Genomic DNA, 16452 nt, shown 5'->3' on the forward strand with positions numbered 1-16452 from the left:
TAACTTAAACCAGTAGTTATTAATAACATACCTGCCCATTTCACTGAAACTTCTGCCATTGTTTAAAGCTGCCACTTCCCCCCTCAGTTTTCTTCCATCCTTGCTTTATTCAAACCCCTGCTGTTTCCCCAGTGTCTCTCCATCACTGCTTTATTCAAATCTCTTGTAAGTACCATTTGAGTTATCTTCTCTAGCCGTGTGCTAGGGCCTTATTCAAAAGGAGCTCAGATAGTAATTAGCCTCAGATAGCCTCAAATAGCACTGGATGGCCTTGGGAAATTTGAATGGCTTCCCCAGGATTACAAAGGGCAGATAAAAAGCTGGTAAAAAGCCTCAGGAGAGAAAGGGGAGGTTTAAAATACCTCCTGGTGGCTCCCGGATTCTTTATCAGGCTCGACTTTGTTTGTTTTTTATAAGATTTTATTATTTTCTATTAAGACAAAAGGAAAACATAACATAAACACCAACATTAACAATACAGAGATACAATACATAAACACAGCACAAAAACACAATCATACAATTACAATAAAAAGAAGCATATACAAACCTTTAAACTAACACTTATCCTCTTACTGTTCTTGTTACTATCTTCTCTGTTTTAGGGGACTTCCCCCATTCCCTCCACTGTCTTCAAAATCATATATATCTTCTAGGTAGCTTTGTATCTTATTCTATTCACATTTGCTCAGTTTTTAATATACTTTACTTTACTTAATCATATCTTAACTTAAACACCAAATCTTAACATATTTTCTAACAAATAAATCTTTCACACAAAAATATCTTGCTAACAATTTTATCTAACATAAACCTGCTAAAGCCGCTATTCTATTTAATTCTGCTCAAATATTCAATTTTACTGATTTAACTAGGTAGTCTTTGAATTTCTTCCAATCCCGTGACACCTTCTCCTCCCTCTGGTCTCGGACTCTGGCGGTCAGTTCTGCGAGTTCCATATACTCCATCATCTTCATCTGCCATTCTTCCACCGTTGGTATCTCTTCGCCTTTCCATGTTCTTGCCAATAAAATTCTAGCTGCTGTTGTGGCATACATAAAAAACACTCTATCCTGACTGGGTATCTCTTCATTAGTTATGCTCAGAAGAAATGCCTCTGGTTTCTTACAAAAGGTAACCTTCATTACTTTCTTGAGTTCGTTATAAATCTTATCCCAGAAAGCATTTACCGCTGGGCACAACCACCACATATGAAAAAAGGTACCTTTCGCATGTTTACATTTCCAACATACATCTGACATTTTGGTATTCATCTTTGCTATCTTAACTGGTGTCAAATACCATCTGTAAACCATTTTCATTATATTTTCTCTTAAACTATGACAAGCAGTGAATTTAATACCTTTTTGCCACAATCTCTCCCAGTCATCCATCATAATATTATGTCCTACATCTTTCGCCCAATCTATCATTGACGATTTAACCAGTTCATCTTTCGTATGCCACTCTAGCAAAAGATTATACATTTTGGAAAGGTTTTTAAAGTTCGATTCTATCAGTTCTGTTTCCAGTTTTGATTTTTCTACTTGAAAACCAACTTTTTTGTCCATTTTAAATGTTTCATACACCTGATGATAATGCAGCCAGTCGGGGACCTGGCTTTTCACTTGATCATAGCTTTTTAGCTTAAAAGAGTCCCCTTCCTGCTGCAATATGTCCATATATCTTAACCAATTTGCAGACATGTTCGGTCTCTTATAGGCCTTGGCCTCCACTGGAGAGATCCATCTAGGGGTCTTTCTCTCTAACAAGTCTTTATATCTAATCCAGACCTGATACAAGGATTTTCTAACTATATGAGACTTAAAAGTTCTGTGGATCTTAACCTTGTCATACCAAAGGTATGCATGCCAGCCAAACATATTATCGTGTCCTTCCAAGTCCAATACATCAACGTTCTCTAGTTTAAACCAATCCTTTAGCCAGCAAAAGGCCGCTGCTTCAAAGTAAAGTCTTAAGTCCGGCAGGGCAAAGCCTCCTCTCTCTTTAGAGTCTGTTAGAATCTTAAACTTGATTCTTGGCTTTTTGCCCTGCCATATAAACTTTGATAGGTCCTTTTGCCATTTCTTAAAGCAATCCAGTTTGTCCAAAATTGGTATGGCTTGGAATAAAAACAGCATCCTTGGTAGGACATTCATTTTTATCACGGCAATTCTTCCCATTAACGACAATTTCAATCTTGTCCATATCTCCATGTCTTTCTTTATTTCCATCCACAGTTTTTCGTAATTGTCCTTGTACAGGTTCAAATTCTTGGTTGTGAGATTGATACCTAGATATTTTACTGTTTTAACAAAATTGAGGCCAGTGCCTTCCTGTATTCTTTGAATTTGTTCTGCACTCAAATTTTTTCCTAAGACTTTGGTTTTCTGCTTGTTTAATTTGAAACCAGCTACAAGTCCAAATTGTTCAATTAATTCCAAGGCTCTGGGGACACTGCTTTCCGGTTCCTGCAGGGATAACATCAGATCGTCTGCGAAGGCACGTAGTTTGTATTCTTTCTCTCCCACACGAATTCCTTTTATCTGTTTGTCCTTTCGTATCATATTTAGGAGGACTTCCAGGACCGTAATAAAAAGTAAAGGGGAGATAGGGCACCCTTGTCTTGTTCCCTTTTCAACTTCAAACTCCTCCGATATCACACTGTTTACTATTACTTTAGCTCTTTGTTCTGTGTAGATGGCCTTAATGCCATTCAAGAATTTTTCTCCAACTCCCATCCTTTCCAGATTCTTTTTCATAAATGTCCAAGAAACTTTATCAAATGCTTTCTCTGCGTCAACAAACAGTAGTGCCGCATCTGTGTTTATGTTTCTCTCCAGTTTTTCTAAAATGTCCACAATAATTCTTGTATTATTACTAATTTGTCTTCCTGGCAAGAAACCTGCTTGGTCTCTATGTATATAATCTTTCAACACTCTTTTCAGCCTTGTAGCCAATACATTTGCAAAAATTTTATAATCCACATTCAAAAGGGATATTGGACGGTAATTTTTCATTTGAGTCTTATCAGTATCTGGTTTTGGAATCCGTGTGATAAAGGCTTCTTTCCACGTCTCTGGTGCCCTATCTCCTTCTAATATTTTGTTGCAAACTTCTCTTAGCGGCTGCGATAGCCAGTCTTTCAATGTCTTATAGTATTTTGCTGTTAATCCATCCGGTCCTGGAGCCTTCCCTAATTGCATGTTGTTTATTGCGTCTTCTATCTCCTGTGTCGATATTGGGTGGTTGAGAGTAACTAGTTTTTCCTCTGGGACTTTTTGCAATCCATTCTTTTCCAGAAATCGGTCTATTTCTGCTTCATCTATCTTCTCCTCCTTGTACAGTTGCTTGTAGAACCTTTGAAAACACCATCTGATTTCCTCCGGTTTCTCCACGTTTTTTCCATTTACTACCAAAGTATTGATGACATTTACCTTTTGTCTTTTCTTCAATTGCCAAGCTAGTAGTTTTCCGCACTTATTGGCCGATTCAAATGTTCTTTGTTTCATCATTCTCACTTTCCATTCAATGTCCTGATTCATTATATTGGCATATTGGGATTGCAGGTATTTGATTTCTTTTTGGATTTTAACACATCTGGGGTGTCCTCTTAATTCTTTTTCCTTTTCTTTGATTGATTTCAACAATCTCTCCATTTCTGCATTTTGTTGTCTCTTCTTTTTTGCTTTTTCACTAATGAGAAATCCCCTCATTACAGCTTTACTTGCATCCCAGGCAGTTCTTTTCTCCACTTCGGAGCTCCAATTTATCTGAAAATATTCTTTCATCTTTTTCGCCGCTCTTTCTACTAGCTTGGTGTCTCTCATCAAAGCGTCATCCATTCTCCATCTAAAAGAATCCTTGGAAATCATTTTTAGATTTAACTGTACCGGATTATGATCTGAAAGAGTTTTAGGACCAATTTCTGCCTTTTGTATTTTTGGAGCCAATTCATTCGAAATCCAAATATAATCTATCCTCGACCATGACTGCTGAGATTCACTGAAATATGTTGCCTCTGTGTCTGTGGGGTTTTTTAACCTCCAAGAATCCACCAAATTCAGATTATCCACCATTTCGAAAAAGGTCTTTGGGAGTTTCCCATCATTCGTTAATTTAGTTCTTTGAGATCTGTCCATTAATGTGGAAACTGCACCATTAAAGTCTCCAAGGCAAATTAATTTGTAATCCAAATAGTCCAACAGCAAATCATGTATTTTCTTATAAAAAATTGACTTTCCATCATTTGGTGCATAAAGTCCCAGAATCAAAAGTTTTTCACCTTGTATATTGATTTCAATTGCGATGTATCTCCCTTCTTCATCTTTAAATAGCTGTCTTGGGCTGTATTTCTCCTTTGCATATATCACTACTCCTCTCTTCTTGACCTTGTCCGATGATATAAACTCTTGGCCTAATTTTTTATTCTGTAGTAATCTTCTATGACGTCGGGCTATGTGGGTTTCCTGTAAACATATTATATCCAGATTCTTCTTTTCTATACTATAAAACACTCTGCGTCTCTTTGGTCTCTGATTCAATCCCCGGACATTCCATGTCATTAACTTGAGCGCCATTTTCCTTTCTTTAGTCTTCTCCTCCAGTTGCTTCTCCTTTCTTATCTTTCTCTGATTCCTGGCTTGGACTTGGTAGACTTGGTAATCCCGGCGGTGGTGGAAATACCAGGCTCGACTTTGAACTTTTCCGAGTGTCTTTCTGTATTATTGTTATTATTTTGTAAAAAGCTCCTCACTCTGTTGAGGCTCACAGAAGACTTACTGCCGGCGCCATCTTGGTTTGGGTTAAATATACCATTTATGTGAGGGCGATCTGGCTGCGACATCTGTCACCCCATTGATCGCCAGGGTTGATTCGGCTGATCTGGCTGGCTAGGCGGGTGTCCCCTTCCTCCCTCACCGCTCCATGTGCGTCCCTCCCGAAGCTGCGTGCTCGGTGGAAGAGGACGACCATCCCAGATAGAAGGAGTGTACCGTTCTTCGGTCAAATCTCTGCTGTTGTTTAAAACCACAGTTGCCTTATGTGCCCAGCTGTTCCTGCTTTACTGAAACCTCTGCTGCTGCTTAAAACTACCATTTCCCCCTCAGTGCCCTCCATCCCTGCTTCACTCAAACTTCTGTTACTGTTTTAAACCACCACTTCCCCTCTCTTTGTGTACCCTCCCTTCTCGTTCCCATGCCGTGGCTTCTGCTGTTGTGCAACCTGCCGTCTCTTTTGCTGACTTCGTTCAAACCCAGGATTGTGATGCGGCCCTGCAAATTCTCCAGTGGAGCCTGCACGGTGGCGGCCTTTCATTTCATGTCCATGGGAAGCAATAGTGACAAAGAAAGCTTTCCTCTCCTTATTTTTAGAAGTCGAAGCACAAACTATCGAGGAGCTAAAGCAACAGAAAGCGTTTGTGAAACTTCAGAAGAAGCACTACAAAGAAATGAAGGACCTTGTGAAGAAACACCACAAAAAAACCACGGATCTTATAAAAGAACATACCACGAAGTATAATGAAATCCAAAACGACTACCTGCGACGGAGGGCGGTTTTGGAGAAAACAGCTAAAAAAGACAGTAAGAAAAAGTATGTTGTATATAGGGTTTATCCCTCCTCTTATAAACCAAGTTTCTCTTTTTTCCCTTTATTGCAGTAGCATACTGATTTCAGTGGGCCATACCAAAAGGCAAATGTCACTCCTGGTTGGTGTTTGGAATCCTCCCAGATTCCCACCATAGGAAGATAGCTTCTGTTGTGGGACAGTGACTGACACAAAACCCATTAGTGGGCAGTGGGTTGGAGCTGCACCCCTCACCAGACCTCCTTCTGACAGAGTTGCTGCTGAATACTGGTGTGGAGAAGGGGAGGGCTGAGGTTGAAGTGGTGCAAACTTGCCTGCAGGAGTGCCAGATGGGCTCCAGCGGCACTTTTGCACCGCAGCGGCCGCTCCATTGCTTCACTCCTCTGCCAGAGCATCCTAGTGGAAATATGTTAAGTCTGCTTTGGTGCTAACACGTTTCTGGGAATTAAAGAGTGTTTGGGGTGGAGAATTTCAACATGCACACTATATGCTGACTCTGGTTTGCATGGAAGGAAGCAGGTTCTGTAGCAAATAGATAGCAGCTGTACCCTGAGCTGGGACAAACAGAGGAGGAGCAACAGGTGGTTGGTAGAGTAGAAATCAATTCTTTGATATCCCAAGAGCAACTCAGCTGGTCAGGAAAGAGGCACAGCCCCACCATGCCATCTGCCTCTGACAGAGAAATTCACAGCCAACCCTGTACTTAGAAGTAAGTTCCATAATGCTTAATATAGGATTGCAGCCTTTAGAGAGTTGGTGTCCGAGAGCAGAATGTGTTTGAAGATGCTTTTTAGACTGGACTTTTCCTTCCTCCTGAAGGAAATGAAAGACGGAGATTTAATCTTCCAAATATGGCCGCAGTTTTGGATGCAGATGCAAAGTTTTTAAAATGCAGTCGGCCTTCATCCTTAATCTGAATGTGTAGAATAAAAATAAACATGGGTATGAAGCTTCAACTCTGGAAACCGGAATCTAAGGAGTGAGTTGATTTTATCTGGATGACGAATCACTAAATTTTTTATTGTTTAGTAGTAGTAGTAGTAGTAGTAGTAGTAGTAGTAGTAGTAGTAGCTGTTGCATTTATTTCTATCCGACCTTTTTTCCAGACAGGGATTCACGGATGGTATACAGATAAAATAGAAACAGCTAAAAACATACAAAAATAATAATTAAACAGCAACAGAATTAAACTACTCTCTCTCTTCTCTCTCCATACATACATACATACATACATACATAAATACATACAAACACACAAACAAAATCTATTAAAACATCTAGATAATAACAATAAAAACATCACAGCACCAGCCCTTTCCTTAAAAACGGTCAATTCCCCAAAGCCTGTTGGAATGATAAAGTCTTCATTTGCCAGTCTTTAACTTCTCTAGGAAGGGAGTTTCAAAGTCTGGGAGCAGCCACCAAGAAGGCCCTCTCCTGCACCCCTACCAAGCACGCCAATGAGAGTAGTGGGACCAAGTTCTCAGCCTGGGCAGTTTTGTATGAGGGAATATGGTCTTTCAGATAGCTGGCACCTAGCAGTATGGGGCTTTATAGGTCATAACCTGCACTTGGAATTGTGCCCAGAAACAAACCGGTAGCCAGTGGAGCTGCTTAACAAGGGCATCTTATGCTCTCTTGTAGCCAGTCCTGGTTAACAGGACTCTTCGAGCAAGATGAAGTTTCTGAGCACTTTTGAAAAGCAGCCCCACATAGATTGCATGTAACTAAGGCATGGGTCACTATGGCCAAATCAGACAGCTCAAGGAACAGGTGTGGCTGGTGTGCCAGCTTTATCTATGCAAATGCATTTCTCACCACTGCAGAGACCTGGACATCTAGGCTCAGGGCTAAGTCCAGGAACAGCCCCAAACTGCGAAACACAGGGAGTGTTATCAGGCTCGATGATGATCTTTCTCGAGCAATAGCTATGGCCTTAAGTAAACCCTCACTTTCAGACTCTATTCCTGTGGTTTCCTAGGCAACTAGCTTAACACCTGGGTAGAGCTGTAAACACCTCTGATTATCTGTCAGGGCGCAGACTGATGTATTTCATTTGTGCTGGCTTGGTTTTTAATTTTTAATTTTTTAAAAAATTGCTCCTGCTGTTTAGCTTGCTTACACAGTTGCTCTGTTTCTTTCACATGCCCCTTTCATTGCTTCCTCTTCTCACCTCACCCTTTAGAGTTGCAGTTCTTTCCCAAGACCCAAAATATCGCACTGCTCCCCGGGGAGTTTGTTGTTCAGATTCCATTTTATGAATAAATATATTTCTCCCCCTTCTGCTTTTGTGTGCTGCTCTGCTCTCTTCGCCTTCCTTTGAGAGACCTTTGGTTTTTGTGAACTTTGTCCTTTGGTTGCCAATAAATACTTGCACGTCAGGGTGCATGAATTTGGGGTGTGCAAGTTCTGCAAGGAATTGAGCTGACTGATGGAGGTCTTTCTATGGCTCTTTAAATAATGCAAGCCACAGCTTCCGAAATGCGATGCATAGAGTCCAAGAGTGTCGTTGGAAGATCAGCAATTAGATTCAGTGCTGAGAAACGATTGGTGGGTTTGCAACATCGCTTGCTTCCCCCCAACTGTTTCTCCCAGTCTTCATTCCATTTTGTTCTATTGCTGCTCACTGATCTCACCACATGGTTACGTTTTTGCCTGGCTCTGAGTGTGATTTCTGTTCATATCATTTGACATTCTTGCCTCCTTAAAATAAATAATAATAATTGATATTGCTGCAAAGAAACCCCTCTACCAGAGCATCCTAGTGGAAATATGTTAAGTCTGCTTTGGTGCTAACGCATTTCTGGGAATTAAAGAGTGTTTGGGGTGGAGACTTTAAACATGCACACTGTATGCTGATTCTTGTTTGCATGGAAGGAAGCAGGTTCTGTAGCAAATAGATAGCAGCTGTACCCTGAGCTGGGACAAACAGAGGAGGAGCAACAGGTGGTTGGAAGAGTAGAAATCAATTCTTTGATATCCCAAGAGCACACTGTTTGATTCATTTTTATTATTTACTTAATTTTTATCCTGCCCTTCTTCAAAGGAGCTCAGGTTAGTGTGCATGCCCCCCTTAAACACACATACCTATTTTATCCTTATAGCATCCCTCCAAACTACCACCCAGTTATCCAGTGTGCTTCTTGGTTGAGGTGTTGGTTTGAACCAGGACCTTCCTGGTCCTGGTCTCTTAGAGGTTACACCAAGCTGCTACTCATTGATAGCACCTTGGAGCTTCTACCAGGCAGCATAATGTTATAGGGTCCTTTGAACAAAGAGGAGCTTCAGATCAGCCTGAGGAGGTCCATGCCTACAGGACAAAACCTATTAGGCAGTGCATGTAATGTTAAACAATGCAGTAAGAACCTGAGGTGTAGCATGGGTTGCCACTACCTGGGGCCACACAGAGGTGCGCAGGAGGGAAATAGAGTAAGCATGCACATTCAACTGCCCAAGACATCTGTGTCACCCAGGAGATTGCAGCTACGGAGATAAGAAGAGTCCTTCCATTGTTTTGAGAGGTCACTTCCTGGTTCTCATGGGGAAGCTGTTTTCAGCGAAGCCCAGCAACGGAACCACATAGCTGCATTGAGGCAGCACCGGGTGTTGAGATTTTGTGCCCCTAACAAATTTTGCACCCAGGGCAACCCCCCCTATGCCCAGAGGCGTAGCAAGCCCAAGTGGTACCCTGTGCAGATTTTTTTGTCACCCCCCCCCCACATCCGCCCACACCCCTTCCAGTCACAGTGAGCGTTCTGCGTTCCCCCACAATGCTTTGTGGCACCTCATTTGCATACAAATGCCTACAATGCATACAAATGACTGAGTAAAGCAAGCACAGCTAATGCTTTTGCAGTGCTGTGGTGAGTCCTAAACCCAAAGCCACTGGATTTGCTCTGGCTTGTGCTTGAGGCTCTAGGTGGAGGTGCCAAATGTCACCCCTTGAAGATGGCACCTTTGTGCCCCCTGAGAGGGCAGTGCCCTGGTGAAATGTGCCAGGCTGCTGGGTGGAGCCTTGGCTGGGCAGAGCTGTGCTTCTGTGGCTCTTCCCAGCAGGAAGGAAAAAGCAAAGTGTGTGCTGTGTAAGCCAGCTGCTGCACTGAGCAACTTATGAGTTGTGGGGTGGGCATGCTGAGAGTCACCCCCCTCCCTTGGAACCCGGGGCGGCCTGCCCCCCGCACCCCTAGCGATGCCCCTGCCTATGCCTCCCCCATGCTATACCACTGGTAAAAACAGTGGGTTACCTGGAAGAAAGACTCTATGTGAACACCCTAAAGAATGTGAGAGCACAAGAGCCAGTGAAAAAACAAGTTCACTGAAAAATAGAACATGTATATTCACTTAGCTACAATGTGCAAACCTTGTGACATGTTGGGGCAAAATGAAAATCCCCATTGGTAGGAATTGCCACATTATTCATTGCACATCTCATGTCAGCAGAGCACTCCTATAAGCTACTAAACCAGTGAAGAAGCAGCTGACTGTAAAATCAGACTTCCTCCTCAGGGTGAACCTGTGTGATCCCTCACATTTCTGGAACCAAGTGAGGTTTTGACTTAGGTTGAATAGCCATTAACTTAGGATGTCTCAGCTCATTTTCCAGATGGTGAGACAGCTTGTGCTTGGGTGCCCTCAGCGGGTGAGAATTCAAGTGTGTGCGACATTTATAAATAAGTTGACATGGGTCAACATGCATGGGAGTCATCGCTTCTAAATATGGTTTAGCGGAACCCTGGGCTTATGGTAGCTTAGCCACAACACCCAGATGACATCTGCACATCCAAGTTGAGATGAATCATGGTTGGGTGGGGGGAAGGGAGGATGTGTGCATTGTACTGCCACAACTTGCATTGAATTTCTTTTGTTGTTCCACATTGCTCTGCAGAGGTGACGTTGGCAGCCCAGATCACAGTTCTTCAACTGTTGAACAAGAGTTGACCACCCTTGATTCAGAAATGTCCCAGAAGTTAATAGAGCTTAAGGAAAAGCAACAGCAACAGCTGCTTAATCTTCGGCAAGAACAGTATTATAGTGAAAAGTACCAGAAGCAAGCACATATTAAATTGGTATGTATGAGCACCTTGCTTCCACACTTTATTTGCAGCTCTCTGGTATCAAGGTTGCATGGAGAACTAGCTGTGTTTGGGGCCACTTGAAATGTGTCTGTGTGGAGGTGTGCTCACTTTCTGTGCTTCTGATTATCATCCCTCTAACATTACAAATTTGCGAAATAAAATAGAATATAAGGATTCACTTTGGCCACCTCATGAGAAGAGATGACTCCCTGGAAAAGACCCTGATGTTGGGAAATATTGGGGGCAGAAGGAGACGGGGACGACAGAGGATGAGATGGTTGGACAGTGTTCTCAAAGCTACTAACATGACTTTGACCAAACTGCGGGAGGCAGTGGAAGACAGGAGTGCCTGGTGCGCTCTGGTCCATGGGGTCATGAAGAGTCGGACATGACTAAACAACTAAACAACAACAAAATAAGGATTCACAATGGCATGGGGATAATTGTGGAAAGAGTGTATGGAACAATATTGCAAATACAGCTAGATCACTGGCCACTTTATTTTCAGACTCTTTCCTAATTCTGATTACAGTACCATTACAAGGCCACATCTTGCAAAGCTTTCAAATTTGCTCCGCACGAACTACAAACATTAGGCCATAATTGATTGGTTTGTTGTTAGTTTGGATGGTGGGGAGCATCTTTCACCGTATGACTTTGAAGCTGAAACCAACATCCTCTGCCTAATTAAATTATCAGAAATCATTCCAGAATAAGCAGTTAGATTAGCGTGGCCCACGAAACTGGAAACGAGAGCTTGGATGTCGCTAAAAATGGCTTCCAACTAGTTATTGTTTGTGCCAAATAGCCTTCTGTGAAACTATGTGTGCTCTGAACGGATGCCAGAGCACAAGCTATAAACAGCAAAGTGATATTATGCATATATTGTCCCAAAGGAGCTATTGTTTTTACAGCTGCAAATCTACTGCTGGTGGGGTCAGGCTTCCCATGTAGGGCAGCCCTCTGGGCTGAAACAGGAATCCAATCAGATGGTAATAGATGCTTTGGAATGCTAAAAGAGAAGAAGGCAATTGAATGCTACTATTATATAGTTCCATTCTGCCCCCAGCGTGTGGATGCTGTCAGAGGTACTTTACCATGCTCTTTACACACTTGGTTACTTTCTTGTACAAAAGATCAAAAGTTACCAAAGTATTCCATCTGTGTACCACAGTCAAGCAGAGTTGTTTACAACTGCAAAGAACCTTTGGGAGCCGGTATGATTGTGCAGCAGCTCATAAGATTGGGTTTTGAAGCCAAATCCTATTGGCACAGCAGCCCCTACAGGCCTCCCTGCTACAGACAGGGCATTTGTCTGGTTCTGGCAGGAAGGGCATTTCTCATGGCCTACTTTGGGTCAATGGAAAACCTTCGCTGCCCTCCCTTACTTTTCTCCTACCAAAAAATGATCACTTTTGCAAGGAGTGAGCCTAGAGACAATGTTGACCTGTCTACTGGATTTGGGTGGATCATTTTGTTTGGATAGAAGTCTAGTTCCTTTGATGACTAGCTGTGTTTGAGGTCATCCTTTGGCCCACTGGCCTTCCTGGCATAAATGCTGGGGTCCAAAATGGGGCTGGCAAAGACTGTCCCACTGCTTTGGGCTACTTGGCAGAGGTCGGTGGACAGTGGAGGACATGCTAGGAATAGCTATTGCCAGACAAAGCCTTGGAGACTGCAATCCTAGCCTGGCACATCAGAAGTAAAGTTAGTCATCAGTGTAGCAATTTTATCCATTACTTTTGAGGAGACTTCAATGGATTAAAGCTGAAACGTGTGTATTTTCCATAAGACAAAACAAATGATTTCAGCTTGGGAATTGGCAGAATGAAAATAAGAAGACGCTTCAGTGTTCATTTTGTATGGAAATAGAAAACAAACCCAACCCAACGAAGAACAACCACACTTTTACAATGACCCTAGAACTTAATGTTGACTTATTTGTTTACTGTTTGTGCACTGTCATGCACTGGCATAGCCATCAATGGCAGCTTCATTCCGTACAAATTTGGCAAATTTTGAGGGTGATGTGATGCCCATGTCTATTCCCACATCTAACGTTGTGTTGACAGCGATTTGATTTGTCTTGCATCTCATCAGCAGATGGTCTTTTATATAGAACATATGGGAATTTGTTGCTCTTTCAGTGTGATTTGTTGTATTATCAGGAGACAGGGAAGTGTTTTAATGATTCTGACAATTATAAATGATGCTACATTCGCAATGCATTCAAATGAATTCAGCAAAGTAGAACTCTAGTTCGGTACCCAGGCTTGTTAGTTAAGTGTGTGTGTGTGTGTGTGTAAACCTTTGTAGTGGTTGGTAATCACTATCAGAAAGGAGGCCATCAAAGTAGCACACAAGGCACCTGCCAAATGGTGTGCATTGGTGCAAGGGGTTTGAAAGCTCAGCATAAGCCAAATGGACATTACTGGATTCTCTTAGTGAGGGACTTACATGTCATTCAGAGGTAGTGTGTTTATGCTTTGCATATGGAAGATCCCAGGTTCAAGACCCAAGATCTCCAATTAGCAGGATTTCAGGTAGTGACACTGGAAAGTCTTAGGCCCTAGAGGACCCTGACAGTCAGAGGGCACAGTCCTGGTGTGTGTAGACCCATGACACTGTCCAAGTATAAATTAGCTTCATAAGTTCGCATAGAACTTCTCCTTGTATGGTACAAGTTATTCCTGCTCCTTAAACATGGCAGGGTTGTGACATAGCAAAGAATGTCACCATGTGGCCCTCCTTCTGTGTGTTTTGCATGTTACTGGAGCAGTGATTTACAACCAGTGTGCCATGGCACTCTGGGGTGCCATGAATGATGGTCAGGGGTGCCGCGGGCAACACTGGCCTCTGTCTCTCTTTCCTTCCCTCCCTCCTCTGATGCCCTCTTGCATCTCTGCCTCACAAAGGCTTACACAGCTGTTTGTTGCAGTAGGGTTCAGACAGGAGTCATGTACTGTATGTCCTCTACCATCAAGTAATAGCAAAACCCATCCCTTCCTGTGCTGTGATGATTAACAAAATCAATGCTCCTGGCAAACTGGCAATATCCCCTCGCTCCCCCAAGTTTAGGATATTCCACCATTCTTCAGCAGAGTTTCGTTTTCTTTGAGGAAAATTCAGTGGCTCACGTAACTGCAAACTAAGCTTTAATAATACTGTAACAAAATAGCATAATGACAGAAACTAAATACAACAACATGAGACAAGTCTGAGGCAAGAAGCAAGAAGAAGCAGTTGGACTGGCATTCTTAATTGAACATAACGGAACACATTGAAGGGAAGGGCTGATTCCGGGCAAAACACACAAGTCCCGCCCACCAGATACCAAGCTCCTTTACTATGCAAATTAGGCCCCAATGTTTTTCTTACATCCTGAGGGTTGGGGGCTGGGGTAATTTAACACCTTAAGCCGTCCAAATATTCAACAATCAGATGTGGTTCGTGCAGTTTTATAACACGCCTGTTTCCCCCTCTTTCAGCTCATTCAGAAGCTGACAGATGTAGCAGAGGAATGCCAGAACAGTCAGTTGAAGAAACTGAAAGAGATTTGTGAGAGGTAAGGCATGCTGTAAGTAAACGAAACCTTTGTATTCAAAGTTGAAATCCTAAAGCACTACAGAGCAAGCCCCGCTGAAGACAGAGGGGCCCAAGTAAATACGCATGTTGTTGCTCTGTCAGACTTAACTTTGCCTTAAAAAGAAAAAAAAGGTTTTGTTTTCTTTGCAGGGAAAAGAAGGAGTTGAAGAAAAAGATGGACAAAAAGAGGCAAGAAAAAATCACAAAGGATAAAAGTCAAGTGGATGAGTAAGTGTGGCCTTCAACTATTCAATCTTTAAGGGAGTCCCCTTTTCAGGGACATTTTACAATATACGTAAGCTATGAGTCTGTTCACACAAAGAATGCTGTAAACACAGATGGACTGTTGTCAGGAATGGTTATTTAGTAATGGGTTTATTTCTGCTTTTGGCATCCCACATCCCTTTGGCCCAAGGTTGGTAACATTTTATAAATGCAACTCTGTAAAACACATGCACACATGTGCATACACAGAGAGAGTGACATGCATGCCGACATTTGAAGTCCATCCTCTTTAACTATGATCATAACAGGCCACCCTAAACCAAGTCCCAAATCCAACTGAAGTTGGCAGTGACTAAATTGCACCAAAAGCAACGGAACCACCTTATTGCAACTAACTGAAGTGCCATTGCTTTTCAGTTGCGACTAGACACAACTGAATTTAACTGGATCCAAACTAAAGAGTGCTTTCAAGAAATAACTGCATTTTGACAGGCGTTGAAAATAAGTTCCATAGTGATTCTTGAAGCAACAGACAATGTTAAAACAATTTGGGGAAGGGGTCAGTTAACTAGTTAAGCCCATCTCTTCTCTTACAAAATGATGCTGCATTGCTTTTATTATATTGATTTCATAATATCTCTCCTACCAAATTATCTCACTGGCATATTTAACTGGGATAAGATGGATCCCTACAGAGAGAATCCAATAAAGATGATGACCTATTGTGACCTTCCTACAAAAACAAAAAGTTATTTAAAAGCAAAACACAATCAGGTGAATACAATTCAACATAAAACCTACAAAACAACAGGAAAGCAAAAGCACAGCAGACAGAACAAAACCAAGGAAAACAGTATTTAAAAACAGTATGCAATCCTGACTCAAAAGGTTATTTGAATCAGGATTGTTTTAACCCAGGCATAGGCAAACTCGGCCCTCCAGATGTTTTGAGACTACAATTCCCATCATCCCTGACCACTGGTCCTGTTAGCTAGGGATGATGGGAGTTGTAGTCCCAAAACATCTGGAGGGCCGAGTTTGCCTGTGCCTGTTTTAACCTGTTTCCTAAAAGAAAATGGTGGAAGGGTGCCAGCTGAACATTCTTGAGGAAAGATCTCCAGATCATTTGAGCCATTACTGAAAAGGTTCTGGTTCCCATTCTGGAAGAGACCCACAAATTGCTTCATCCCACAGCTGAGCTACCAACATATTAATGCTCAGTGGCACTTAAGGCTGCATGAAAATCCAAAACCATCTGCAAGTATCAGTCTCTATGTGGATATAAAAGGACTAAAAATGAAATGAAAAATCACTTTAAACAAAAGAAAGAAGCAAGAAGGTATAACACAAAAAGGGCAATTTATGTCTAATTAAACCTGGCATCCAGAGTTCCTCTGATTTAAATGGGAGATGGATTGCACACGTAAATATTTTAAGCTGAAACCTTGAAGAAAATAATAACCTGCAGTGAGATAGGAGAGTAATGACATCAACATTTTGGCAAGCGAGGAACAGAAGGCTACAAACATCAAAGAGTTGTTGATGAAGTCAGACATGAGGCATTCAGTTTCAAGTGAACAGTGCAAAGAATAGCATGTTGGAAATTATTGTGACTCGGCGATAAAAATTGTATTTCTGTTCAAGATTAGGTGTGATATTTTATAGGATTGCTGTGAGCATGTAATTGTTCAAAAAGATTTGAAGGCTTATAAAGGAAGCCTAGCAACATCAATTGGTTCATGACATGGTGTATAGATGCATGCTACAGTGTCACTGCTGAAGCTAAGCAGGGCCTGGTCATGGAAATATGGCAGGAAATGTGGAATAATTAAACATTTACACGTTTATGCATAAAATTCATTGTTTCAAGATGTCTGCTGGCTGCCATCTTGAACTGAGAAGCTCTAGCAACTCTTGGCAATTTCTAGCTACAAGAAGCCAAGTTACAGGGAACCAGGCAGAGGGCCTTCTCGGTAGTGG

General features: G+C 42.0%; 1 protein-coding gene across 1 annotated transcript in view; it reads left to right on the forward strand.

Moving 5' to 3' along the window:
* PLCB1 (phospholipase C beta 1) overlaps positions 1-16452 on the forward strand; it is a 454706-nt gene that overhangs the window by 377136 nt on the left and 61118 nt on the right. The window contains 4 exon segments of the mRNA XM_033142844.1: positions 5373-5592; positions 10473-10653; positions 14151-14227; positions 14398-14475. Of these exon segments, the coding sequence (XP_032998735.1) occupies positions 5373-5592; positions 10473-10653; positions 14151-14227; positions 14398-14475 (556 nt within the window).

Source organism: Lacerta agilis, chromosome 3 (genome assembly GCF_009819535.1).
Source record: "Lacerta agilis isolate rLacAgi1 chromosome 3, rLacAgi1.pri, whole genome shotgun sequence".
Lineage (NCBI taxonomy): Eukaryota > Metazoa > Chordata > Lepidosauria > Squamata > Lacertidae > Lacerta > Lacerta agilis.